The 27,805-nt window shown below is 47.4% G+C and overlaps 1 protein-coding gene across 10 annotated transcripts in view; it reads left to right on the top strand.

The window, feature by feature from the left end:
- The window catches only part of ADGRB1 (adhesion G protein-coupled receptor B1), a 423,185-nt gene that overhangs the window by 374,292 nt on the left and 21,088 nt on the right, over window positions 1–27,805 (top strand). For 7 of the 10 annotated variants that reach the window (XM_075920018.1, XM_075920015.1, XM_075920016.1 and 4 more), the window contains 5 exons: window positions 1,351–1,417; window positions 9,442–9,527; window positions 16,745–16,843; window positions 23,800–23,971; window positions 26,126–26,221. In XM_075920018.1, the coding sequence (XP_075776133.1) occupies window positions 1,351–1,417; window positions 9,442–9,527; window positions 16,745–16,843; window positions 23,800–23,971; window positions 26,126–26,221 (520 nt within the window). The remainder of the gene's footprint in view (window positions 1–1,350; window positions 1,418–9,441; window positions 9,528–16,744; window positions 16,844–23,799; window positions 23,972–26,125; window positions 26,222–27,805) is intronic. The other 3 variants (XM_075920020.1, XM_075920023.1, XM_075920022.1) reach the window with 1 other exon arrangement.

Raw genomic sequence — 27,805 nt, 5'->3', positions numbered from 1 at the left:
TGGGACATTCCAAAGGCCAAAGTTTCCTCCCAATTCAGAAAAGAAAAGTCATTCTGCAATCGTGAAATTTCCCTGTGAACTGAAATTCTGGTACATGTACCACTCCAGTTGTTACTGTTCATTCCTTATAGTATTGGGGCATTTGGTAACCCTAATCAAGCATACAGGCCCTGTTGTGCTGGTCTCTTATGGACAAGGGCGCCGTTTTGGGAGAGTCGGGCAGCAGAAGTGCGCTCTGGGACGCGGCTTGCTTTTCATCCGGTTCCCCGGGCGCTAAGGGAGTGAGGGGAAAGTGCTTGCAATCAGTGCATGCTTCTCATACCTGGCTGGTGAGCTCCCTTCACACCCAGCCAGCTGCGAGAGGCATGCATGGATTGCAAGCACCTTCCCCTCACTCCCTTAGCAAATGGGGAACCAAATGAAAAGCAAGCTGCATCCTAGAGCGCACAGCAGCTGCCCCCCATACCTTCCCGAAACGGCACCCTTGCTTACAGACCAATATTGGGGACACTGACAAGATTCCCCACACCAGCCCCTTCTGCTCCAACTTGGAGAGCAAGAGGTTGCACTGTGTGCCGATCCGAGGATCAGGATACATACAGGTCCTTCTCTGGCAAAGAAGTGAGGTGAAAACAGCTTTCTCCTTTTTGCTCCCCCTGCGTGGCTGAGCAGAACAATGACTTGTACATGTTGAAATGGGTTTTGCAGAAGGGGGTACAAATTGACACAGATTTTCTTTTATTTCAATGTGAGCATTTTTTGACTCCTTTTTGCGGACAAATCCAAAGAGCTTAGATCACTTTGTGCAAGTCCTGAGAAGCCAGAAATGAAACTGACAGTATATAAACACGATACCGACAAGGGCTGGGTGCCATTTTCTGGCTGAAACTATTTTGCCCTTAAAAGCGCAGATTCGACAATCCCCGAAATATTTAGCAATTCCTGTCGAACTGTTTGCATTGAGAAAAGCAAAAAGAAAAGGAATCTGAAAAGAATCAGCATGTTTCATATTGACATTTTTAAATGGATCATCTCTTTTTTCAATTCAAAATGACTTTTTGGTTCAAAATTCCTTTTTAAAAAATTAAAGAATGTGTAAAAAAAAAAAGCCTTCAGACATTACAGTCCAGGCCAAACAAAACATGTGTCCCCCCCCCAACCACATTTTTTAGATTTAATGATTTGCCTTTTTTTTTTCATGTTCAGCTCCACCTGAACTGATTTCCCCTGGATATTTAGAATTGCCAGCATGCCACAAAATCAGTTATTTGTCCAGTACTAGCACTGTCCGTATGGTGTTACACCTTCCAACATTGGGGCTGACTTCTTTTCTCTCTTCTTGTTTTCCAGCTGTTGGCTGTCACTAGAAGGAGGCCTTCTCTATGCCTTTGTGGGACCAGCGGCTGCAGTTGTTTTGGTATTCAATGTCACTTGAAAGTTTTCTTCTTATCCCCTTATGTGCCTTCCTCTCCCTCTCTCCACCCCAAGAATCTCCCTCCCCCTCCCCCACCCAAATTCCTTTTTGTCTCCACTCCAGGAAAAACAGCCTTGTAGGAAAAAGCAAAAGGAGCAGAGGCCAGAAAGGTGCTGGTGTCACTAGCCCCCCCAAAATGCCACATGCACCCTCTGACTCTCCTAGGGCAGGATTTGGCTTGGAAATGTAACATCTCCACTCTGATCCTCTGTCCTAAACCAAGCCAGTTAAAGCTGCCACCTTGCTGCCCAAACTGAATGGAATTGCAGGGCCATGGTGGGAAACCCTGACACAGCCTCGTTTCAAAGTTGCCATTTCCCATTGAGATTGGATCAAGCTAGGCCAGTACAGCCAGCGGGGATGCGATCGCTCTTCCAGTCTGGAAGGGCCTGTGGGAGAATTTCTTTTTCAGGGGCTCAGTGAAGCTCTGAAATCAGTGGTCAAATAGAGCTGAGCGGATCCTGTCTTGGTGAATTGGCTAGACCCCTCGGCTTTCAGCTCCCACGGGAGAATGGCTCAGTATAATCGAGGGCACATAGATGGGGACAAAAGGAGAGGAGATGAACCTAGATCCCATCTCTAATAAGGATCCGTGATAGGGATGGAAAAAAGGCTTCAAACCAGTAACCGAGTCAGTGCTTAAAAATCATACAATCATAGAATTCTAGGGCTGGAAGAGACCTCAGAAGGTCATCAAGTCCAGCCCCCTGCCCAAGGCAGGACCAATCCCAACAAAATCATCCCAGCCAGGGCTTTGTCAAGCAAAGACGTAAAAACCTCTAGGGATGGAGATTCCACCCCCTCCCTAGGGAACCCATCCCAGTGCTTCCCTACCTTCCCAGGGAAATAGCTTTTCCTAATAGCCAACCTAGACCTCCCCACTGCAGCTTGAGACCATTGCTCCTTGTTCTGCCATCTGCCACCACTGAGAACAGCCTCTCTCCAGCCTCTTTGGAACCTCCCTTCAGGAAGTTGAAAGCTGCTATCAAATCCCCCCTCACTCTTCTGCAGACTAAACAAACCCAAATCTTTCAGTCTCTCCTCATGGGTCATGAGCTCCAGCCCCCTAATCATTTTGGTCGCCCTCCACTGGACCTTCTCCAGTGTGTCCACATCCTTTCTATAGTGAGGGGCCCAGAACTGGACACAATACTCCAGATGTGGCCTCACCAGAGCCAAATAAAGGGGAATAATCATTCTCTAGATCTGCTGGCAACGCTCCTCCTAATGCAACCTAATATGCCATTAGCCATCTTGGCTACAAGGGCACGCTTTTGACTCGTATCCAATTTCTCATCCACTGTGATCCCCAGGTCCTTTTCTCCAGAACTGCTACTTAGCCAGTCGGTCCCTAGCCTGTAACAATGCTTGGTTAACTGTTTTGGGGGATCTGAGGTGGCTCCCAAGCAGCCGGTTGTCACCCCAAGCTGCAGGGTCTGCTGTATGTCTACTACTGCAGTGACTGCAGCACGGCGCAGCAGCCGGCTTCCCAGGAGCAGGGCTGGCAGCCAGGAGCCAGTGTGTGCCGGGAGCCAGCTTGTAGTAGGACAGAAGAGTTTAACCTTAATGGAAACTGATAAGCTGATGCTTTTTTCACTGCATGGGCTCTGCGTGACAATCCCACCGTAGCATAGGGCGTGGAAAGTGATTTTTGGGGATGTCCAGAGAAACTGGAGTCGTTGTTGCTTTTGCTGTGGTATTGAACAAGACACAAGGGAGGGAGGGGACTTAATCCTTCAGTTTGTCTTAGAATGGGAATCTCTTGGACTTGAAAACAGAAGCATGGTGCTTCTCACCCTGTACATATCCTTTAGGAACCTGTCCAGCCACCTGCACTGACTTCTTGGGTATGTCTAGACTACGTCCCTCTATTGCCAGAGGGATGTAAATTAGACATACCAACATTGCTAATGAAGCGGGGATTTAAATATCTCGCACGTCATTAGAATAAAAATGGCCGCCACTTTTTGCCGACGCGGCAATTTGCCAGCAAAAAGCGGCAGTCTAGAAGGGGCTCAGTCAGCAAGGAAAGCCTTTTCCGACCAATCCCTTATGCCTCGTGCAACAAGGTTTCAGGATCGGTCAAAAAAAGTTTTCCTTACCGACCAATCCCCGTCTAGACTGCTGCTTTTTGCCAGCAAATTGCCACGTCGGCAAAAAGCGTCGGCCATTTTTATTCTAATGAAGTGCGGGATATTTAAATCCCTGCTTCATTAACAATTTCGGTATGTCTAATTTACATCCCTCTGGCGACAGAGGGATGTAGTCTAGACGTACCCCTTGTTTCTGCGAGAGAAGCTCATGATTTCTGAATGCATTGGGTTGTCCATGCTGAGGTAAATCGAACGGGCCTCTCTACATCCCAGGGACAGGGAGGAAGCTGAATCCGTAGGGCTGGTTCTTCGAACTTCTTGCTGCCCAGCAGAGAGAATGCATTGAATGTAATAACCTCAGGAAGACACCCCCTCTCCGGAAGTCAGGTTCTTTTTAGTCACCTTGGAGTTCTCGAGCCTGGAGGGTTCATGCTTTCAGACTTTTTCCCCGTGGACATGGCACGTAGAAATTTACTTTCTTGCGAGTCAAAGCTGCTGCTCTCGTGCAATTCTGTGACTTCAGGAGAGGAGGCTTTAGGCAAAGCACGACCTATTGCAAAGCTCAGGACAGCTCACACGACAGATATCACTATTTCTCCAGGCTTCTCTCTAGCTGGATAGCTCTTCCATTATTTCACATTCCCTTTTATCTGGTTTATTCTTTTCTGGCCACTCAAGGCGGTTTCTCTCTTGGGCTTTATCTACAGAGAGAGAAATGACCTGCAACCCAGCCACAGCTGGCACAAGTCAGCTGACTTATGCTCACAAGGCTTGGGCCGTGGAGCTAACATTTCAGTTAGGGCTTTGCCGAGCCCCAGATTTTCCAGCCTTGGAGTCTAACCCCCGTGACCTCCAGCCAGCTGACCTGGGGAGCGACAGGTTTTTTATCCCCATGTGCACACACCAGTTATCACTATTGGTGTTAAAGTAGCATCCAAAAGCCTCATGCAGGAACCCATTGTGCTGTACACTCACACTGGCTGTGTCCACAAAAAGTGCTTTTGCGCAAAAGTGTCTGTGCCAATCTAGACGCTTTTTTCCACAAATGCTTTTAACGGAAAACTTTTCCGTTAAAAGCATTTGCAGAAAATCATGCCAGCCTACACGTAGCCACTGAGAACATAAGAACATAATAAGGGCCATACTGGGTCAGACCAAAGATCCATCTAGTCCAGTGTCCTGTCTTCCAACAGTGACCAATGCCAGGTGCCCAAGGGAGATCGAAGAAAACTAGTAATCATTAAGGGATCCTTCTCTTGTTATCCATTTCCAGCCTCTGACAAACAGAGGCTAGGGACGTCATTCCTACCCAACCTGGCTAATAGCCCTTGATGGGTTAATATGGCTAATAGCCATGGACCTAACCTCCATGAATTTTTCTAGTTCCGTTTTGAACCCTGTTCAAGTCTTGTCTTTCACGACCTCCTACGGCAGGGAGTTCCACAGGTTGACTGTGCGCTGCATGGAAAAAAACTTCCTTTTGTTTGTTTTAAACCTGCTACCTATTCATTTCATTTGGTGACCCCTTGTTCTTATGTTATGAGAACAAGTAAATAACTTTTCCTTACTCTCTTTCTCCACACCAGTCATGAGACACAGTCTCTGCCCCAAAGAACTTACAGCTTAAGGAGGCCGACAAGGGGTGGGAGAAAGAGGAAGTGGCGTTCTCCCTGTTCTATCAATGGGGAACAGAGACTTAGAGAGAGTAAGTGGCTTGGTTAGGTCATTGTTGCTGGTTCAGGAGAGAGAGCTCAGTGGTTTGAGCCCTGGCCTGTTAACCTCAGGGTTGTGAGATCAATCCTTGAAGAAGCCATTTAGGAATCTGGGGCAAAATCTGTCTGGGATGGTACTTGGTCCTGCTGTGAAGGCAGGGGACTGCACATGATGCCCTTTTCAGTTCTAGGTGATAGGCATCTCCATTCATATACGAGGAATTGAATCAAGAATTCTCAGCCCCACCTCTGTGCCTTGGCCACAAGACCATCCTTCCTTTGATCAAACTTGATGTTCACGCTCAGAAATGTCTTTAGGGGGCCATCTTCCCATCTCCAGCAGCATGTGCATCTCTCACTAATGCCAGCAATGGAAGAAGGCCTGACAGGACTAAAATTTGGCTGTGCTCCCAAAGCTGAGTTCTGGCTGTACTCACCCGATCCTGGCTAGGATATCCCCAGGGATAACACTTCCCTGCGTGAAAGTATGGTGGCAGATTTCTGCCTGGAGACTATTAGACAGAGAATAATTATCAGCTTCTTTCCTCTGGTTATCGCAAGGGCTGGATCTCAGACTTGCACATTCATTTCTTGGCATCATCTCTGAGATAAAGAGGGGAAGCTATGATGCACGTAATTAAGAGCGGCTGTCTTTGTAAGCAGGTTCCTGATTTACTCCAATGCTTGTTTTGCAAAGGAGCACGGTCGTGATTTTTATTTGCCGAAATATCTTTTATTGATTCAATTATTGAGTCCCACTAAATTACAAGCGCGTTTCTGGAGATAAACGATTAGAAATGATTTACCGTGAGATTACATACGCGCCTCTGAGTTGCGGCTAAAAATTCTATCAGCGACCCAGTGAAATGTGCCTGTTATGCTGCTGTATTTACCAGCCGCCTGCAGAGATAAGCCCTGGATTTACCAGCTGTGTTTCAGGCAAAACACACTTGTTAAACTCTTAAATGTACCAAGAAATGGGCACCTATTAACATGCTAGGGACTCTCAGTAGTAGACCAACAATGCACCCCCAACAGAACACAGCCTTTGTGTTGGATCAGCCCACAATCGATTTCCTGCAGGTATCTTTGGCTGTGCTGCTCAGAGTAGCTCCATGTCATTGCAAACCCCATGTTTTCACGGAGCCGCTCACCCGCTGTGGCTTTGGATTTGTTTTTCATATCTCTGTGGAAGACAATCCTGTGACCCAGAAGCTGTTCCCAGCCCGATAGAAGGAAGGAAGCAAAAATGTCTAACCCATAGAAAACGAGATCGGATTGAGGTGCACCCACATTCTCATTTGGGCTGGGTCCCTGCTTGCAGCACTAAAGCCGGAGCTGTTGTAGCTTTACTGAGGCCTAGTCTCCCCTGTCCCTCGCCCCACCCCCCATTTAAACTAGCTCCTGGTGGAAACCAGCCAAACCAGTTCCAGACCCAAATACAATTTCCCATTCTTAGCAACATGTGGGAGCATAGCCCCAGCTTGGTTTAGGTTCTTGGGATGCAGCTAACTCACCCCGAGGTCGACTTTTTCTGGGCTTTTGGATAGAAAAAGATACTCCGGATTCTCCTCTTCACTACCCCTGGGGCTCTCGTTTACCCCCATGCCATGTGGATGTTAGGAGCTACCATGCCAGAACACCCGCACAAGCTTGCCCCATGTCATTTAAATACAAGGCTCTGGGCAGGGCAGGCTCCGGTCCTGCAAGTCCAAATTCTGCCTCTTTTATTGACGGGGCAGAGTAGCTGCTGTGAATGGGACTGATTGCCTCGGGAACCGAAACAGGCTTTTGTTCATTGAATGGTACTGTTGGGTCAACCTGAAATCAGTGAAAACAGCCCGTCTTTTCTTTGCTAATTTATGCAAGTACAGGCTGTCCACCTCCTTCCCCCGCTCCTTTTAAATGAAAACCTGTGAGGGTTTTGGTGCCCTTGGGTGGAGGCTGCACTGAGGCGAACAGCTTTGATGCTTGGTTTTCAATCTCCCTATAGAATTTACCCTAGAAAGCGCCAAGCACCTCCTGTGGCCTCCGATGTCATGAATAGGGTCTCTAGGAAATAACCCAGTGCTGGAGACCACCTGGCGCTGAGCGCTCCCGTTGGCCGGAGCAGGAGGGTGGGACTTTTCAGGATCGCATGCCCTCAGCACTTCTTGGTTCACTCCCAATGGCGACGCCACACCAGAGAGTTTCATCTTGCTGGAGCCAAGGGGTCAAAGACAGAGGTGATCTGAAACGGCAGAAAGTCTCAAGGAGACTAGAGGGAGGGTGAGTCTCAGTGACGTACATCATCCTCCTGCCCTGCTGGGTGTCTTGTACATCAGCAGAGCCTGCCTTTGGACAGGTGCTCAGGAGACTGCTGCGTTGCAGTCCGGAGGTCTGATTGCTGCACAGGCAAACATACCTGGGCTAGATTTCACCCAGCGCCAGGTGTGTATGTGGGTAGCTGCCGCTCCTGGTGCCTGAGCCTCACTGCTGTTAGTATTCAAGCTGGTTGCAACCACATCTCCTAACTACAGGGTAAGCGTCCCCTCAGATGCCACTAGACTTAGTCACTTAGGGTACATCCACACAGTGCCATTATTTCCAAATAACTTAGTCCGTGTCTACACAGCAGGCTGTTATTTCGAAATAGTGTCAAAATACTGTCCAGGTGGAGGACTGCTTACTCCGACTCCTGTAACCCTCATTGTACGAGGGTTGTATTGTATTTTGAAATAAGTGCTGTGTAGATTCTCCCAATTTCGAAATAAGCTAGGCAATTGATGTAGTTCAATTTGCGTAGCTTATTTTGAATTAAGCCCTGCTGCATAGACGCACCCTCAGATTCCCCCTCACAGACCAATGCGGAACTAACACCCTTTTCAGGTCTCCTCTGGATTTGACCCCACCTGGCTCCTCCCAAGCCCCATGCCTGGGATTTCTCACCTGAGCGTGTGAGGAGTGCAGAATACTGCAACAACTTCATGGCAACAAAACCTGGACGGTGTCATCTTCCCACCATGGCTGCTGCGCCCTTCCTGTCCCCTTAATGCCTTTTCTTGTGGCCTGAGAGGACCCTGCACAGCGGCGGCACGTTCACATCTCCAGAGTGCATGCTGCAAGCCCGGGGTGGTTGCAGAAAGGCAGCTTGTGGCAGTGAGCCTGCCGGGCATGGAGGGACTTGGCTTCGCCTTGTGACATCTGAACTCGATGAGGTCCTTGTTGCCCAGTCCTGGTTCCCCATACGTCTGGTCGGCCCCCGAGTGAATTCATGCTTTTGCAGACAGCCGGAGCTCTCCAGAAGAAAGGCTCCATAGAAGCTGGAAATGCTTGCCCCACCCATGCTGTCTGTACTCCGCTATGAATATGGTCAACAAAGTTTGGCGCTCAGCTCAACCGGACATGCCACGTAACTGTGTGGTTCCCTCCCCTGGGAGTGTAGGACTGGAAGGAACCACAGTAGGTCATCTAGTCCTGTCCGCTGCATTCACCGCAGGGCTGATCCTCTAACCCGCTTGGAAATAGACAGCTAGCCCAGGCTGCACCCATGGCAACTGCACGGTGCCTCAGGGCCCACACCAGGCTACGGGCGCTAGATCGCTGGTGCGTCCGCATGCCCTGAACGGGGCTGCATTCATCCCTTCTCTGGGTTCGTAGGAGTGGGCCGTGGCTGTCCACAGGGCAGTGCAATTGGCGGACTCTCAGCGTTGCATGGTCTCATTGCACTGTTGCAGCTGCCGCTCCTTTAGCATGGGCCAGAGATGCCAAAAAGCATTTGAAACCCAGCCCCTGTCTCCTCTCCCATTGGCCATTTTCTGCTTGAGTTCCCCAGGACTGCCCTGGAAACGTGGCCAGCTCCCCATGGTTGCCTTTCTAGACACCCGGCATGCATCCCCCAAAGCCCACCTGGCTCAGGCAAAGATCCGACCACTTGGCAACCTTGTCCTGAGTCACAAGGACCTCACAGATCAGCTAGCAGCTCCAGGGGTGTTGCTAGGCCCTCTGGCCTGGATTCAGTGGGGGTGTGGAGGAGGGGTGAGAGAGAGTCTGCGTAGGGGGTTAATTCTGCTGGCCAGCTGGAAGAGATGTGCACGTGCCAGCCTTCCCCAAGGGTTTTGTGTGACAGAGTCTGACCTGAGCCATTTCAAAACAAACCTGTCTGTTGTTTTTCTTTCAACAGGTGAACATGGTTATTGGCATTCTGGTTTTTAACAAACTTGTATCCAAAGATGGGATAACAGATAAGAAACTGAAGGAACGGGCAGGGTATGCCTTACCAATACATCTACGCAAAGAGTGAAAAACAATGCCATGATCAATAACCAGGCAGAGCCAGAAAGACAGACAGGAAAACACCCACATGCAGAAAAAGACCGATTTCAAACAGCAGTGGAAGCTTAATCTCCTTGCGGCTGGGTGCAGCAGAAACAAAAGATGCGAGGCACAGCACTGTGTTAGCATGCACAGGGGTCAGGCGTTCAGATGGCCTCAGCCCAGGCTGATAACCCAGCAGCGATTAGGAAAAGCCTTGCTTAATGCTAGCTCCCTGGGACAGCAGCTGGCTAGCAGAGGGACACGAGTGGGTGGACCGTGGCCACATGCTGGGGAGAGAGGCAGAGAGAATAAAGGCAAGAGAATAAATGCTTTAAACACATTTCAATTTCCTTGTGATTCAGAAGCCACCGCTCTTACCAATTTGATTTCCAGGGGCAACACCGTGGGGTGTCAGATTGAGCCCCACATACCAGGCCAAGGGCTTGGCTGGCTTCAAACCCAAACCTGCTTCCACTGAAGTGGCTTGGCTTTTTCCCATTCTCTTTGGTCAGACTTTGCCTTGGGATGAGTTTGTTCACAGACATAGGGTTGCCAGATGGTTGAAACTAAAATACCGAACCCCCCCCCAAAAAAAATTCTGTTGAGGGGAGAAAAGGAGGGGGGGGGACCAAAGTTATTGAGCAAAGAAAAAAAAAAGGACTCCAAGTAAGCCAAAAAAAAATTAAAATAAAACATCATTAAAACAGCATGTCCCTTTTAAGAGTTAGGAACAGGGGAACGGTTGAGCACTAAGACCCATTGCTTCCCCTAGGTCTTTTGGCCGGCAGCCATTTTGTGCCGGCAACCTTGGGAAACCAGGTAAGCATGGGGGCTGGGGTTGGGGGGCTGGAGGTGTTGGGAGCCGTGGGGGAGGCCGGGCGCTAAGTGTGTGTAGGGTTGCCAGGTGCCCGGCATTTTTGCTTTGTGGCCGGGGAAAAATTCAGAAAATACTGGACATTTTAGGTGTCTGGTATTTTCTGAATTTTTTTACCAGACGGGATTCGAAAATACCAGACTGTCCGGGTGAATACCGGACACCTGGCAACCCTACAGGCCAGGCTGAATCCAGGCCAGACTTGCCGCCGGTGCCGCCTGTGTGACTTCAAGGAAGAGGCTGGAAACGGCCCGTAGTCACCAGGGGTGTGTTTCAAACCAGATCAGAGCAAAGGCAGTTCAGTGCAGCACCTCTGTCAGCGTTAGCACATGGAGCCTTGCAGCTCTCTCTGTGCCGCTTCCCATACAGACTGCCCAGCCCCTGTCCCTCCAGCGCTTGCGATAAGGAGCACAAATTTTGAAAATGTACCTTGCTGCGGGGAGGCGAGCGCTGGTGCCCACATACCCCAGTGTTGGGCCTATTCTAACACCAGGAAAGTCGGCCCATGGCCCATTGAGAGAGGGGGCAACTGGATTCCCAAAGGGATGAGATTGATTATATCTGCAGCCCATCTTAGCATACCCATTATACAGATGGATAAACTTGGGCTCGTGAATGATGAGTCTTGTCCAGGAGCCACTGGGATCGGGGATTAGACATTATTTTGAAATAACTGCCTGCTGTGTAGACATGAACTAAGTTATTTTGAAATAATGTTGCTGTGTAGACACTGTGTCTACACTGGTAAGTTATTCCGGAAAATCAGTCGCTTTTCCAGAAAAACTTGCCAGCTGTCTACACTGGCCGCTTGAATTTCCGGAAAAGCACTGACGATCTCATGTAAAATCATCAGTGCTTTTCCGGAAAAAACTATGCTGCTCCCGTTCGGGCAAAAGTCTTTTTCCGGAAAACTGTTCCGGAAAAGGGCCAGTGTAGACAGCACAGTAGTGTTTTCCGCAAAAAAGCCCCGATCGCAAATGACGATCGGGGCTTTTTTGCGGAAAAGCGCGTCTAGATTGGCCACGGACACTTTTCCGGAAAAAGTGCTTTTGCGGAAAAGCATCCTGCCAATCTAGATGCGCTTTTCCGAAAATGCTTTTAATGGAAAACTTTTCCGTTAAAAGCATTTCCGGAAAATCATGCCAGTGTAGACGTAGCCCCTGTGATCATTTCAGTGGAATTGCTGCTAAGTTCCATGATCTTTGCCATCGATTCACTGTGCAGTTAGTTCCCTTCTAAGTCCAAGGATTTTATAGTTTTCTTGGGTCTGAAGAGGCCTTAAAATGTCAGAGGTGTTGCAGTGGTGAAAAATACAGCGAGAATCCAGAGTCTACTCTTGTAACTCGGCTGATGGCGATACGCTTGATTCCTGCTGGTGTGCCTAATCCGCACTAAGAAATAAGAGGATTTCAAAACAATTGAGTTTTTGATTCAAGCTATCATGGCTCCCAAATGGAACAGGTCATCAGTGAAACGAGGTGAGGCGTTCTCTGGCAGTCTGCCTGGAAGGAGAGCCTTTCTAGTTAGACAACCTTGTTGCAACATTCGCATAAGCACGTTTTTCTGTGGCTTGACTTTGGGAAGTGAGGCTGCAGAGAAGAAAGGCAAAGATCGCAGATGTTAAACCCTCCAGTGCCCTGTCTGCCACAAGATAATTCCTTCGAGCGGGGAGTCAGCGCGTTCGTCTAAAAATAGCGTTATTCAGAGCAAGCCTGATGCTAGGATAGCTGAGGTTCAGGCCTCTGCCTGGTCTCTTGCGCCAGCATGAATTGTTGACTTCAGTGACTTTACACCTGTATAACAGTGGTAAAGATTGCAAAGGCACCGTCCCTTACTGCTGGAGAACAGAGAGAGTGACCTTCAGAGCATTGCTGCACACTGCTGCTGCTAAGAGCGATGGCTTTATTGCCTGCTCTCCAAAGAGAGAACTAGAGAAAATACTTTAACCCAGAACAAGAGTCTGTTGCAAGATAATTACACTTGAAAGTGAATGTTGGGAGAAGTCATTGATTGGATTAGTAGAGGAGTGATTGTCTCCCAGGCTCTCTGCGAAGAAACCCTCCGAAGTCTTTGTTTAAAAGAGGCCGGCTGGTTATTGATCATACTGAATGTTATACTATGAAAACAAAACTGACTAAGGAAAAAGCCCATTTTTTTTCTGATGTTCTTTGTTGTACCCCTTCCCCATTTTTCTCTTCTTTTCTCCTCTTTCGTTTCCATGCGTGCGTGTGCGTGTGCAATGATTTTAAATGTTCTCTGTGTTTAATGATTTTGCCAATTTCACGCTCCTTTTGAAACCCACCCGTTGAGAACCTTGAAATGCCTCCGAGAACTGTGTCGCATCTTAGCCTGCCACTTAACGTCTGGGCTTGGGAGCCGTGTTGGAAGGTACTTCTGGAGACCAGCAAAATTTTTGGATTTGGGCACAGGAGAGGGACTGGAATCACCAGTATATTTTGTTTCTCCTGTAGCAGAGGCAAGAATTACAGCTCACGGCAGGAGAGAGAGCTATGTGACACAGTAATAAGCACAAAATAATCCCTCACCTACAGTATTTCTCATTAACCCGTCAACAGTCACCACACAATGATATCTGAGATGCAGCAGTTCCCCCCTGTACTAAGAAGAGGAAATAACTGTGATTATTGTGTCAGTATTGTTGGCAAATGTTGACTTTCTAATGGTAATGACCTCACATGCATCCCAGACCTGTTGGCACTGAGGCTGAAGTCTGCAAAGGTTTGTAAGCATCTAACTCCCACTGATTTCAATGGTGAGTTAGGCACCAGTGTACCTTTGAGGATCAGGGTCTGATAGCACAGTGATGAATCCAGATCTATCAATAGCTAGATCAAGGTCTGCCCAGGTACACGAACACACTGTAAACGAGAGCTGAAGAAAACAGTGTATCACGGTCTCTTGGAATACTCACGCCAACCTGTAAATCCGTTCCCTAGGCCCAGTCCTATGCGTCCAGGCGCAACACAGCTTGGATTGTGAATATCTGCTGTCAGTGTATTAAGGAAAGCAATTGCAAAGATGCCAGATACATTCAAACAGGGTCAGATTCTGATCCCTGTATCCTGAGTAGTACCCTCCCCCACAAGTAGTGGCCCTGGGATCAATCAAAGACCATTTGTGGTCTTTTAGCAAGCAGAAAAGGGAACTAAAATCTCGGAATACACTATTCCCTATGGTTATTCCTTCACTGTACCGCACATACCGCCCCCCGTCATAGATGGAGTCAACCCTCCCCACACAAAACACACATCAGAATATGAACCACCCCTATCTGTGCTTACTTGCCCCATCTGTGTGTGCGTGACAGCAGACCTCTTCCCACTTCTTGGTGATGTGTTGGCTCTTCCTTTTATGCCCTTCCTAGCAGGGGTGCCCATCATATCTTGTTAGAGCTGCGGTTTTTTGTTCTTCACAATTCCCTGTTCCTTGTGGCCCACAGTGGACATCTGGGGAGAAATCACCTTTTCAGGGGTCATTCAGAGGCACATACAATGTCTATTTCATGCGTGGTGTGACTCCATTGATTTCACTGGATTTACACTATCCATGAATTTGGAGCACACTCCTCGAAGATTTATACAACTACAAACAATGATGCCAAGGGCTAATTTTCTCTCTCCAGGCTGTGATAGCTGTGAGATATCTTAGCTACAGGTCATTATTTCTGACGGAAGTAATGGCTTCTGTTATGCCAGCTAATTAAAAGTGATCCAGTAGCCACTGAAATAATATGCCCATGTGGCCCCTGGACACATCATAAATACTGAGCTGCTTTTCACAGGGATGTGCTTCGTTGGATTTGAGACTGAATGCAGAGCTATAAATGCTAGGGAAAGAAGTTGGTCTAGTCCACCTTCAAGGCAGAGCAGGGTTGTAAACACCTGGTATTTGGTATTAGCTAAGTGCTTCTCACTAGTGGTGCCAGCCACACCCACCAAAGACATTATGCTGCTTTTTCTCCCGGGATAACACCCTCTGTGCCGCTAAGCTTTTTTACTGGCGTTATAAAATGCAAGGGTTGTGTCCAAAACCTGTGTGCCCTCAGTCTCTCAGACTAGTGCCACCGTGAAAACAGACTCGTCACTCAAGGCCTCCGTGGACAGAGCAGCTGGGATGTGTCATTGCCTACACTCTGGGGCCATGTTTCACAAAAGATGCTCTGCCGAACCCCGGGCTTCCGCGAAATGAAAGTGAGGGTTCCGCGAGAAGTCGATCACTCTGCCCTTCCCCCACTTAAAGGGACCGAGAGGAGACAGTGCAAAGATGCCGTTTCCTTCTCTGGTTTCCCGTCGGCTTTCAGACGCATCCCCTCCCCTGCTGCCACTCTGTGTTTCCAAAGCCTGCTCGGGACATGCGTGACCACATTTTAGTCTCTCTGGTCCACTCCCCAGTAGTGGTTTTTTTTTTTTTGCTCAACAAATTCCCCACCCTCCCCCAGCTGTAGGGGTTCCTTGAAATTCTTCCGAGTTTAAAAGGGTTCCGTGGCCAAATAAAATTGGAAAACACTGCTCTATGGCATATCTGCACAGCAGCGGGGAGGCCGAATTCCCAACCTGGGTAGAAGTTCGCGCAGTATGGCTATGTCTACACTCGCGGCTCCTTGCATGAGAAATATGCAAATGAGGCTAAGCATGGACTATCGCCGAGCCTCATTTGCATACCTAATGAGCCGCCATTTTGCAGAAGAGGCTCTTGCGCCAGAAGGAGCTGTCTACACTGCCCCTTCTTACTGAAGAAAAACCCTCTTGCGCAATGCCATTATTCCTGAAAATGATCGGCGTAGCGGCATTGCACAAGAGGGTTTTTCTTGTGCAATAAGGGGCAGTGTAGATGCTCCTTCTGGCACAAGAGCCTCTTCTGCAAAACGGCGGCTCATTAGGTATGCAAATGAGGCTCGGCGATAGTCCATGCTTAGCCTCATTTGCATATTTCTCATGCAAGAAGCTGCGAGTGTAGACATAGCCTATGGGATTGAGTTGGTGCACTAAAAATCACAACATGGGCCCAATGGCTCAGGCTAGCCACCCAAGTACAATCACCATCCAAGACCTAATTATGTACTCAGCACTATCCGGAGCTACCACCTTCTATACTATGATTGCTACATTTAGCGCACTAACTTGTTGTGAGCTAGCAAGTCTATGTCTTGCTGGGAATTTCCCTCTCCCGCCTAGCTTCTGTGCACACGTATCTTCACGAGCAAGGCCCAGAGTTAGGTGTGGCTGACTCCTAAAAGAGGATCCCTACTTGCTGGAAACAGAAAAATAACCTGCTAACACCTGAGGTTCCCGCTTCTTTTATGGGAGGATGAAGGCCCTGGATCGGCCAAGCACTGAAGCATCCGATCCACATTCAGCAAAGCATCGAAACACTTGCTGAATGTGAAGGACGTGCTTAAGGCGTGTCAAACAACCATGGGATAAACTTCAAAAACAACAAATTAAGTTCATCCTGTACAGACTAACTTGGCTACCCCCTGCAGCTTATAACCATAGGAGTACAGCCCAGATTTTTAAAGGTATGTAGGTATCTAAAAATGCGAATAGGCGCCTAATGGAATTTTTAGAAGTGGTTCTACAGCATTGATTTCAGCAGGAAAACGGCGCGCCGACGTGCTTTTGAAAATTCGGCCAGGCATTGTTAGGCCCTGAATATAGTTAAAACCTAGCTCTTTGTCACTAGTGATTTGTTTTTTTCCTGCCCCCATTCTACTAGGAAGGTATTGTGCCTACTGGCTGGAAGGGCAGGGGGGAAAGCAGGTAATCTATACCTCATTCTGCTTCATCAAACAAAATCAGCCAACCCAGCGCTGCTCCCGTCAGCCTTATTTCTTGCCTTTCAGCTGCAACACTCCACAGCAGGTCCCAGATGCAAAACCAACACAAGAAAAGGGAAAATGGGTAGAGAAAATATTCTCAGCATCCAAAACGTGCAAAGCAGGAGTAGGAGGGAAACACAAACCTGCTGTAAAAATTTAGCGCCAAGGGAAGCACCAGGAAGTTGTCCTGAGTCCGACGAACCCTTTCCCAACACGGTTCCATCCCATCCAGTGGCACCAGCACAGTTCTCGACTTGGCTTCCTGCCTCTGAAATGAAACAGAGGAGAGTTTGATCCCTTCCTGGCTTTTGCTCTCTTTGCTCAAACTGGGTGCGGTATGGTTGGTTGGTTGGTTCCCCCTCCCCCTTTTTTTCCTTTCCTTTTCTGTTCCTTCCTTCGTTTGTGTTCACAAGCAAAGTGTTTTGTTTTGTTTCAGTCTTTTGATTTTAATTGCAGTCAGATGGCAGTGCCTCTTTACGGCATGACGCTCAAATGTTCCAAGTGTGGAGTAGTTTCTTCCGCGGAAGTTTCGGCCACAGCCACCAGTAACGCCATGTTAGTTCCTCTAATTTCAACTTCTTTTCTTTCTTTCTTTCTCGCCTTCTTTATTTGATTTCCCTCTTTCGTTTTATTCCCCGTTTGTTTTCTCTCCCCATGTCCCACTCCCCCTCCTGCCTGCCCACCCATCCCTTTGGGCCATGTTAGAAGTGAGGCTTCCTAAAATATACCTGGAGCAAGACATACGAAAGTTAAAAGCCTGGGTTAGACTCAGCCCAGCAGCGTGATAAGCACTCCAGCAAAACACTTCAGTATGTGCTTAAAGTTAAGCAGGTGACTAGTTCTACTGAAATAAATGGGACTATTCATGTGCTTAAAAGTGCGCTTATATTTACAGCCCCAAATTCAGCATAAGCACCTGGGGTTGGGCTTCTGATGGTAACAGTCCCGTTGACTTTCATAGGCCATAGATGCACAAACTAAAGAGAGATGGGATCATTGGAATCATGCAACCTGGTCCCCTTTTTATCACTGGGCATAGGCTTTGCCAGGGTTTGCCAGGCTTGAGCCCCAGGTTAGCAAAGCATTTAAGCAGGTGCTTCAGTCCTATTGATTTCAGTACAACAGACAGCTTAAAACTAAGCATGTACTGAAGCTTTTTTGAATCAAGACCAAGTGTTTTTCTGGATCATGCAAGAGTGCTCATCACTTTAAAGGACAGAGCCTGATTCACAGTGTGTTCCTTGGCACAGAGAGTCTTAAGGATGCAGGGAGCAGTTTGAATTGGATTTAGATGCCTTTGATCAAGGGACACTGTCAAGTGAAAAAAATAAAATAAGGTTAAATGTTGTGATGTTGGTACTAACTGCAGCTGGTTGAAAATTTTAAAAAATCATGAAGTTAGGGATGCTTTTGTTCTGCCTTTTTTTTTAAGTGGCTCAGGGTTTTGCTTTTTGAATGTTTCTGTGGACAGCTACTTTGCATCACTGGTTTTGTTTTGCTTTGTTTTTCATTTTGATTGTAATTGTCAAAAGTGAAATGTTTTGATTTTGATTTTTTTTTTCAAAGATGAATGTGTTTGGTTCTAAAATATCCCCAAGATTTGAGTAATCTAACCAATCAAAATTTGCAATAGAAAGAACAACAAAACAAAGCAACCTCTCCAAAGGAAGAAGGTTTAGATTTTTTTGAAACTGCAAGGATTAAAAACCTTCATATTTGCTTTTCATTATTGAGCCCGTGTTACTCTGTTCGTCCGCTTGGATGGTGAAACTACACTGCGTGTGACCCTTGCATGTTTTTCGTGAGTGTCACGTGCCAGTTCTTGTGAATTAGCATCACATTGTTGCATTTGAGTTTCCTATCACTGAGGAGGAATGTTTAACTCCGGCAAAAACTTGGTCATTAATAAAAATGACGCATTTGGTCGCTTAAAAATGTCATTCATATAAAGTGTTGTAAGCCTTGCTCTTTTGTGAAACAAATTCAGATAGAGTGTCCGGTTCGACTTGACGTTGTTCCTTTACAAGATACGTGATCGAGTTCATTTTCAAATTGAATATAAAAATGTGGATGTACAGGGCAGTCAGATGTCACCATGCTGGTAGCTGCTCTTTTTTACTTAGAGGATCTGATAAAGATCAGAAGGGTCTTAGAAAAGGGATGTATATATGCCTTGTTTTCCTTGCAACAGTTACAAAATCAGCAGATTTCAGTGTAAGTTTTTGTTTGCTGGTGATCTTGCCTATGAGAAAGAATGTCTGAGCTCCGGAAGAAGAATTTGTGCAGTCGGCCCCAAACCTACTCCCACTATCCACTTGGTTCTGAGGTTCATGATTATCATTTTACCCTCTCTAAGCCTCCTGCAAAAAAGGTTGTTAATGGGGCAAAATTCTGGAATATCTGACCATGCCTCTTTTTAATATCTATGTCCCATTACGCTAGGCATTCAAATCATTGATGCTAGGTTTGGGTCCAACATTGGCCTTTGATATTGAGGCCTTTGGATGAAAATTTGGCTCACACTGGACACTAGCAGTGACTGTAGTGGTGGGTGGAGAAAGGCAGAGAGGGAACAGCAGGTACAGTACCTGCTTTTTACATCTTCCTGTCTGCCACAGGCATCACCTGCCACACACAAAGGTCCCCTGGGTAGCACAGCACATCTGGGATGATGGTGCATGAAAATACACAGCAGGGCCTCCATTTGCTTGGCTTTTGGAAATCCCAGCGCTCTCTGACAGCTAGCTCATGAAAACGCTGGTGCATCAGAGCGATGAAGAGGCAGAGAAAGAGAAATTTAGCTCCCGTTGTTCTCAGACTAGCTGGAATCAAACCAGACCACTGGCAGGGAGAGAAGAGAGAGCAAGGCAAAGTTCAGAGGTACCGGAAGCCGCCAGATTCCTTTGCCAGGGAAATATTGAAAGAGTTGAGAAGGTGGAAAGCTTTGGACCTTGTTGTCCATTGGGGTGTGTCTAGATTACATGGCTCTGTCGACGGAGCCATGTAGATGAGTTTACTAGACATAAGAAAATGAAGTGGCGATTTAAATAATCACCGCTTCATTTACATCCAAATAGCTGCTGCGCTGTGCCAATCTGCTGTTTGGTGACACAGCGGGGTAGTCTGGACGCGCAGCGGTCAACAAGGGAAGCCTTTGTTGACCGCTCCGGTAAACCTCATTTCACGCATCCAGACTGCCCCGCTGTGCGACCAAACAGCTGATCGGCACGGTGCGGTGGCCATTTTGATGGAAATGAAGCAGCAATTATTTAAATCGCCGCTTCATTTTCCTATGTCTAGTAAACTCATCTACTCATCCACACTACTTGTATTAAACAAATGATTATTTGGGGGGATTCCTTTAGGGAAGGCTGTTCTTACCTTGTGCTGGAAACTTTGACAGGAGATTTCAAAGTCCACCCATGTGAGGCCTCCCATTGATTACACTGGTCCTCGGATCAGCTCCTTATTTCCCAGCTTGCTTGTGGAGGAACACTTGCAGCTTCTGTTCATTGCAGTGGGATCCGGGGATGCCTAGAATTTAGGAACAGCCAGAGCAGATCAGACCAAATGGTCTATTTATTCCAGTTTCTTGTTTCCCATAGTGCACAGTCCCGACTGCTCCAGAGAAATGTACAAGAAACGCTGGAATAAGCAGTTATGGGATAACTTGCTGCCCTGGGGGAGAATCTCTTCCTATCCAGTCCCAATTTCCTAGAATCGGGCTACTTGTTCAGATGCCGAAGTCTAGGCACTGTCATTTGAAAGCCACACCCCAAGCCCAGTATAGTTAAAAGTTTCCCCCATTATGCGAGTCCCTGTTTAGGATTAAAAAGGGCTACCACCCCTTACCGCTACCCCCCTCCCCACGCCCATCTCCAGGATGGCTCTTGCTGGACTATCAAAGGGATGGAGGAATTAACAGTTAAAACAGTCATAACCGAAAGGGAGCCATGTGTGCATGCTTTGGAGGTTGCCTTGTTTGTAAGATTTCCCTGGCCGTAGGATGTAGAAGGGTGAGGTCGCAGCCTGTCTTTGGGTATGACTTATTCTATGAGTTGTACCATGCCATGGTTCTTCATGGCTGCTTCCGTCCTAGCCTTTCTTCTTCTTAATGAGTGTCCACTAGTCCCACCAAGACCCTAACATACCTTGCTTTGGCTGCCAGGCCTTCCTCGGATGCTCTCCTTGAACAGTGTTCCCGGTGCTGGGAATTCCATGGCTATTTTTCATCGATCAGGGGGCTGGGTTGCTGTTTCTCTCTCCACCAGAGATGCCCCAATCTGCTTCTTGATCTCAGAAGCATTTGCAGTTGTTTCTTGGCTTGCGGTTGCTGCCACAAAATTCTAGGTGATGAACCTGCCGGCCCTGACTCTGTGGCTCTTACTAACCCTAACTATCTCGTCCCTGCTTTGTTAGCACCATCAGTGGGACTGCTCACCGAGCTAAGTGCTGTGCACCACGAGCAAGGATATCTGGAATGGACCTCAATATGAAAATGCTTCTTTGCCCCTTCAGGCCCCTGTTTAGCTGTTGCTTCGGTGTTTAGTTATCCCAATCCTGTCCCACTTAGCTGGATCTAGTCCTGCAACCTTTTGGTGGGTATATTTCTGATTGATTTGTAGAGATGGCCATAGCTATCCGTTCTATAACACACTGTCTACAAATGGCAGTCCTCCAGCCGCTAAGCCATTGTCTCCCAAAGTGACTCCATAGAAGCTGTTTGATGGTCCTGAGATGCCAGGTCTTGTGATCTTCCATTCACCAACCACTGGGGGAAGTGCAGTCCCTAGTAGCAATTGTGGGATGATGGGCAGTCGTCTCCAGATGGTTCCCTTAGAACGTGTTGGTTGCAGACTCAAGCATTGGCTTTTTTTCGGCCATTCTTGGGGGACTCTGAGTCACCCTCATGGAAGGCAACTTGGAAAGTGTCATGCTGTTGTGATGCTCATAGATTTCCCTGAAGAGGGTCCCTAAAACAGAGACAACAACTTATTGCCCTGGTGCAGTAAGTACGTTCGCAACCTGGGCTGAGCCGGGGGAGTCACGGTGCTAATAGTTTGTGAACCACTCTTCCTACCACAGGGCAGCCGTAGAACTAAAGAAGCATTTGGGTTAGGACCGACTTCCAGAATATCAGTGAATCCCTGCTTTCTGCATCAGGGTATACCCAACATAACAATCCCTACATTTTCTCTGATGGATGTGTGACGAGTCTGACCCTTACCCGTCTCCAGCTTTGGCAGTTCCGCCTCTTCTGGCAGCTTTTTCCATAGCCTCAGCTGCTCTTTGAGTTATTAAGTTTATTTCCTGCTGCATCTTTATCCCATTAATGCTTGTTCTGTCATCCTGGAGCAATAAGAATAACTGATCTCAATCCTCTTTGTAGCGTGTCTTTACATCGCGGCAGTCAATCACAGTGTCTCCTCACCTAAGTCTTCTTTTCTCCAGGCCCCATCCTCTAAAACTTTCATCAATGTAGGTCTTTGGTTCCCCAAATCTTTGTATCATTTGTGCCATGGTCCTCTGAGTTCCCTCTAGTTTTCCATTGTCCTGTGGCAAAAATGGAATGCTGAGAGCTTTCAATAATAAAGAATGAAACAGGCCATCTTCTGGGTCTACTGTTGGTGAATATACTCTGTTTAAAGGCCTTGACATATACAGGTGGATCCTCTCTAGTCCAACACCCTCAGGACCTGACCAGTTCCAAACCAGAGAATTCGCTGAATCACAGGAGGTTAATATTGTCTAGCAGTATTACCAACACTTCCACGGCTTACTAGGCTCTTAGGAGACATTTAGGAGTAAATTATAGCGAAATAACAGCACAGAATACTAAGAGCCAGGACTGATGGATGTCAACAAACTTTATGGGACCCCAGGAAACTTGGCCATGCCAAGCGGACATCTGGCTAACTCAAAGCATTCTGGACTATGGTTGTTGCTGGAACAGACTAGAGAAGTTCAACCTGTACTTGCTTTTGACAAGGCTGAATATGGCTTCACATGTGCTGCCATACTAAGTTTGCTAGGTTTTCACTGCCTTGGTCTACACCAGGGAGTTATCTGGAAATAACTCCCCTTCTTTTGAAATAACAAGCAGAGCGTCCATACTACCAAGCTCGTGAGTTAGAAATAAAGGGCTGGTTATTTCGAAAGAATAACTCCTGCTTTCCTTGGGGAATAAGCATATTTTGAAATCGTTATTTCGGGAGTTATTATTTAGAATTTAGTTATTTCAAAATAATTTCCTAGTGTAGACATGCCCTCTCTGTCCTGTGGAAGAAACACGAGGACTGTTGTTGTCCCATGACATCATAACGTTACATCATCACGCTGCGTTGTGACATCCGCACCTCATGTTGTGATGCCATTACTTGGGATCATTCGAGGCTGCACCAGCGTAATGCCATGACATACTGTCTCTGTCCAGTCATATAGCAGTGGCAGGCCACAAACAAGAGAATGTTGCTCTCTTTCCCTTTCTAGTGCACGGGATACATACATAAGGGGATAAATGTCTACCTCAGCTGCAGGGAAAAAGCCTTATTTCTTGATGTCAGGCCACAAAGATCTTGGGTTTAATGCCCCCCTGACAACCCATGGAAGAGGCCGATTCTATAACCTTACTGCATCACGGCGCCATTAGCAACATCAGCACGTCACGTTGCAATGAGGAAGAACGGCTCTTGCGCAAAAGGGTTTTTTTGCACAAAAAGGAGCCATCCACACAGCTCCTTTTCGCGCAACAGCCTCTTGCGCAAAAGGGATCCGAAGAGGAAATGCAAATGAGAGTGCGACCTATGCAAATGAGCTTGCAGCAGCCCTAGGCTATATCTACATTGCGCTCTCTTGCTCAAAAACATATGCAAATGAGGTGTGGCGAAGAAAATTGCCGCCGCTCATTTGCATATGTTCTTGCACAAGAGAGCGCAATGTAGACATAGCCTTAGTGTCCAGGCTCCACTCTGTCCTTGTTAGCTTAGCCACCTGAACCTTCCGAAAAAAAACCACCACGTGCTACTGATTTACCAAGTGCCAGGCAGCAGAAGCTATGAGCTAAGTGTCAAAGTCTATCAAGGCAATCTGGACTCTGCTGTTGATGTTCCACGTCTCTCTTGCAACACACAGTGGCTACATCTTCTCTCCTTTCCTTGGACAATGCCACCCAATGTGATTAGCAGTGTGGAGTGGGAGGGGCATGAGGGGGACATGATACGCCTGCCTCCTTCCTCCTCACCCCAAGTTTCTGTGCATGCTCGCACCACTAAGCAGTAGTCCCTTCAAAGTGCCTGCCGCCGGCTCCGACGGCATGAGTGGGATGAACCAAGCAGCCTCCTGCATCCCTCCAGGAGCTCAGAAATGCCCCCAGAACAAGTCCACTGTTGCTGTGGAAAGTTCTTCTGCTGCCCTATGGGATCAGGACACTGAATTGGCTCCCACGAGTGATCACAACATTTAACAGGCTGGGGATGATGCTGACCTTGGATTTGCTTTCTCTTCCCTGACAGGGCTTCCCTTTGGAGCTCCTGTGTGGTCCTACCTCTCCTGGCACTCACCTGGATGTCTGCGGTTCTGGCAATCACGGACCGGCGGTCAGCGCTCTTCCAGATCCTCTTTGCGGTCTTTGACTCCCTGGAGGGTTTTGTTATCGTGATGGTTCATTGCATCCTGAGACGAGAGGTGAGCCTGGCTGGTGATTCCTACGGCACAGCCCAGAGAGCCGCGGGTGAGCCACCTCCTGCAGGCTGGATTGGGAATTGCAACTTGCCCCCAGTGTGGCGAGGGAGTGCCCTTGAGCAGTGGGGTATGACATTCAGCTAGACAGACGTCCCACTGATGAGTATGACCTCGGTGAGTGGTGTGAAGAAAGTGAATAAGGAAAAGTTATTTACTTGTTCCCATAATATAAGAACTAGGAGCCACCAAATGAAACTAATGGGCAGCAAGTTTAAAACAAATAAAAGGAAGCTCTTCTTCACACAGTGCATTGTCAATCTGTGGAACTCCTTGCCTCAGGAGGTTGTGAAGGCTAGGACTATAACAGGGTTTAAAAGAGAACTAGATAAATTCATGGAGGTTAAGTCCATAGATGGCTATTAGCCAGTATGGGTAAGGAATAGTGTCTCTAGCCTCTGTTTGTCAGAATAGCCGAGAAGCATATGCTCATTGGATCATCGACTCGACTAGTCGCTCCCCCACCTCGCTGTCTCTATCAGAGAGAGGCAGCGGGGGGGGGGGGGAGCAGGAGCTGGTACTGGGAGGAGTCATCTTAAAAGCCAGTTTCCCCCAGCACTGTTGAGGGGCAGGAGCACAGCGGGGAACGGGCAGCATTTCCACCTTTGAAATTGCCACATTTCAAAAGCAGAGGTGCCCTTATCGACTGATTGAACAGTCGATGCAAATTGCATTGACTATTCAATTAGCTGATTAATCTAAATTTAAGATCCTTAGTGCTTAGCAAGGTAGATTTCGTGCTGAAAACATACCGTGCAGCAGAGTTTGGGTGACAAGCCTCAGTTTATCACTGGTGCAAAATCTAAGTTTGGTTTAAAATAAAATCCTTGGATTTGCAGAAAAGGTTTCATCCATGTTTAAAGACAATATCACCAAAAAACAAATATATGGTTTGAGGGGTTGTATCGAAATAATCCCTAACAGTGTTGGAAACCCAAACACAGCATAAACAGTGCCATAAATTAAAATTGACTCTGAGCAGAAACTGAAAGTTTCTTTTACTTTAAACTAGTGAACTCCATCGATGGTGGAACTTTATTTTCTATTGCAATAAAATGAGGTGTCATTAATAACACCGACAAGGATCTTTTTAGTTACATCTGTGCGTGTTACCTCGCTGTCATGCCTTTACCGGAAGTGGGCCTGATCTGTTCCTAGTGTCAGACCACTGAAATTAGTGGAATTACACCAGGTATTGACCTAGGCCAAAGTGTTTTAATTAATTTCATTACCCCTTTTGGCCGTCTCATTGGGATTATTTCCATTGAGTTCAGCAAGCTTATGATTGGACACATAATGCAGACTGTATAGACTCTTGATCTGACCTTATATATCATGGGTTACAGAATAAATTCATGGCTATTCCTGCCTACGCAAATCCAGCAGCTAGCTACTTTGGGAGCTACCCCAAGTAATAATACTGTAAGCATTCAGGGCCGTGGAGGTAGTGTGTTGGATATGTATCCTCTCAGCCCCTCTGAAGTCCCTGTGGCCAGGTCTACACTAGACCCAGTGTAACTGCCCCCCAGGTGGACTTGAACCTGGGACCTCTGGAGCAGAGTATAGGAGCCTCTACCCTCTGAGCTAAAAGCCAGCTGCCTCCCAGCTTATGCTGTAAGGTCTCTTGATCTGAAGTGTTGCTGTGGTCTAGGCTCCACTTGCATTGCTTAATAACCACACGAGGTGTCTGGGTTACACTAGCAGCTTGGCTTAAGGTACACAACACCACCTCTGCAGAATACATAGCTGGAGTCAGTTTACCTTAAGCTGAGCTTGGCAGCATCCCCACAGTGTGAGGATGATGGGAGCAAATGCTCCCGTCAGCTTCCCTTAGTCCTCGCAAGAGCAGGAGTACCAGATGCAGGCAGGGGTGCCCTCTGAGTTTGATTTAGCAAGTCTTAACTAGACTCGCTACATTGATCTCCGGAAGATCGATCGCGGCAGCGGTGATCTTCCATGTAGTGAAGTCAAGCCCTGTGCAAACAGGAACCATGGGACCGCATGAGCATCACAATCTATCCCCAGCAGGGTAGATGCTGCTTGGCTATAAACGGTGCCTCTGTCTGACTCAGTCTTGCGCTAATCCGTTTCCCCCTGCAGGTCCAGGATGCAGTGAAGTGCCGCGTGGTGGATCGTCAAGAAGAGGGGAACGGAGACTCAGGAGGGTCATTCCAGAATGGACATGCTCAGCTAATGGTAGGATAAAGTGCCTCCTGCCCGGTTGCAAAGGGACCAGGCGTATTTAGCCTGGATCCAGTGCACAGAGGGCTCTATTTCAACAATTTAGGCTTAGCAATCATCACACTAAGATTCTTTTACATCCTGGGGCTTGAGTGAGCCTCAGCTCCACCCATATATAGCTCCCATTTGACAACTATGAGGTCTCAATAACCCACCCACTAGGCCTGTGCAAACAGCTTTCTTGTTGTTCTGCGAGGCCGAATCCTTTCTGTCTAAGGATAACACAACTCACATGCCGCGGCTTTCCTACAAAAGACATTTCCCAGGCCTTTCTGCCTCGGACAGGCTGCATGTTTTGTCCAGCCTGGTTCAAGGAGACAAGCAATTTAATATCTGTTCTCTCGGAGCATGTCACATCATGGTCACGATTTTCAGGACATCCTTTAGGAGGAGACTTTGTCTCTCCAAAGTACTTGTCTTCCCTCTTTCCGTAACATACCTTTTTCAGTGCTTATTTTAAGCTTATTTTCTGCAAACTTCATCCTGTTACATGAGTCCTCCAGAACTGGACCAGATAAAGTCCTGGAGAATATGCAGTAGGGAACTGCCCTACATTGGCCCTTCCATGATGGAATGGATGTCCTAAGAATTCTTTCTTGTCTCTGATATTTACGCGTTGGGTAAGTAGGCCAATCACACAGTTTACAAGATTTTCCTGAGCTCCAAAACAGGCTTGTTGGGGCTTCCCTCTATCTTTCTGCCTGAGTGTCCAGCCAACCAGGCCCAAAGATGCAACATATTCATAGAGTCATAAAGCTCGAGGCCAGACGGGCTATTAAATCATCTAGTCTGACCTCCTGTAGATCATAAGGCATAAAATTTCATCCAACTCGCCTAATATTGAGCCCTATAACTGAAGCTAATTGTCCAGAGAGGCATCCAGTCTTAAGTTGAAGACATCAAGAGAGAAAGAATCGACCATTTCCCTTTGCAGGTTGAGCACGCTCACTGTTAAATATTTGTGCCTTCTTTCTAATTTGGTTTGTCTGGCTTTAGCTTCCAACCTTTTGTCCCTTTGGCGTCGTTCCCAACTAGATGAAGGCGCTCCATATTATCCTCTCCTTTGCCCTCATGGAGGTACTTACACACTGTCAGTAAGTCATTTCTTAGTCCTTGTTATGATCTGTTTTACAGATGGAGCGCTTCAAGTTTCTCATTCTAAGACCTCCTCTCCAGCATTGCAGGCTTGTTTTTGCCCTCTCTCCACTGTTTCAGTGCCCTGTGAAAAATGTGGCCAGAAGAGGCTACAGTGTTGGTCTCAGTGGTGTCTTCTATTGAGGGAAAATCACCTTTCTGTTCATAGTCCCTGTTCCTCTATCAGCCAAAGGTTACACTATCCCTCTTGGCCAAGGCATCACATGAGAGCTCCTTTCCACACCAAGATCCTTTCCACAGTCATTCAGTCCCCGTTTCTGTAGGCCTGGCCTGCACTCCTTGTTCTGAGATGTGACACTTTGCCCTTGGCTGCATTAAGATATGTTCTGTTTGCAAAGGCCCCATTGACCAAGCAGTTCTGATCACTCTGTGTGATTGGAGTGT

This window comes from Pelodiscus sinensis, chromosome 2 (assembly GCF_049634645.1).
Source record: "Pelodiscus sinensis isolate JC-2024 chromosome 2, ASM4963464v1, whole genome shotgun sequence".
Classification (NCBI taxonomy): domain Eukaryota; kingdom Metazoa; phylum Chordata; order Testudines; family Trionychidae; genus Pelodiscus; species Pelodiscus sinensis.
The sequence above is the reverse complement of the archived record's forward strand: the minus strand, read 5'-3'. Positions and strand labels throughout refer to the sequence as shown.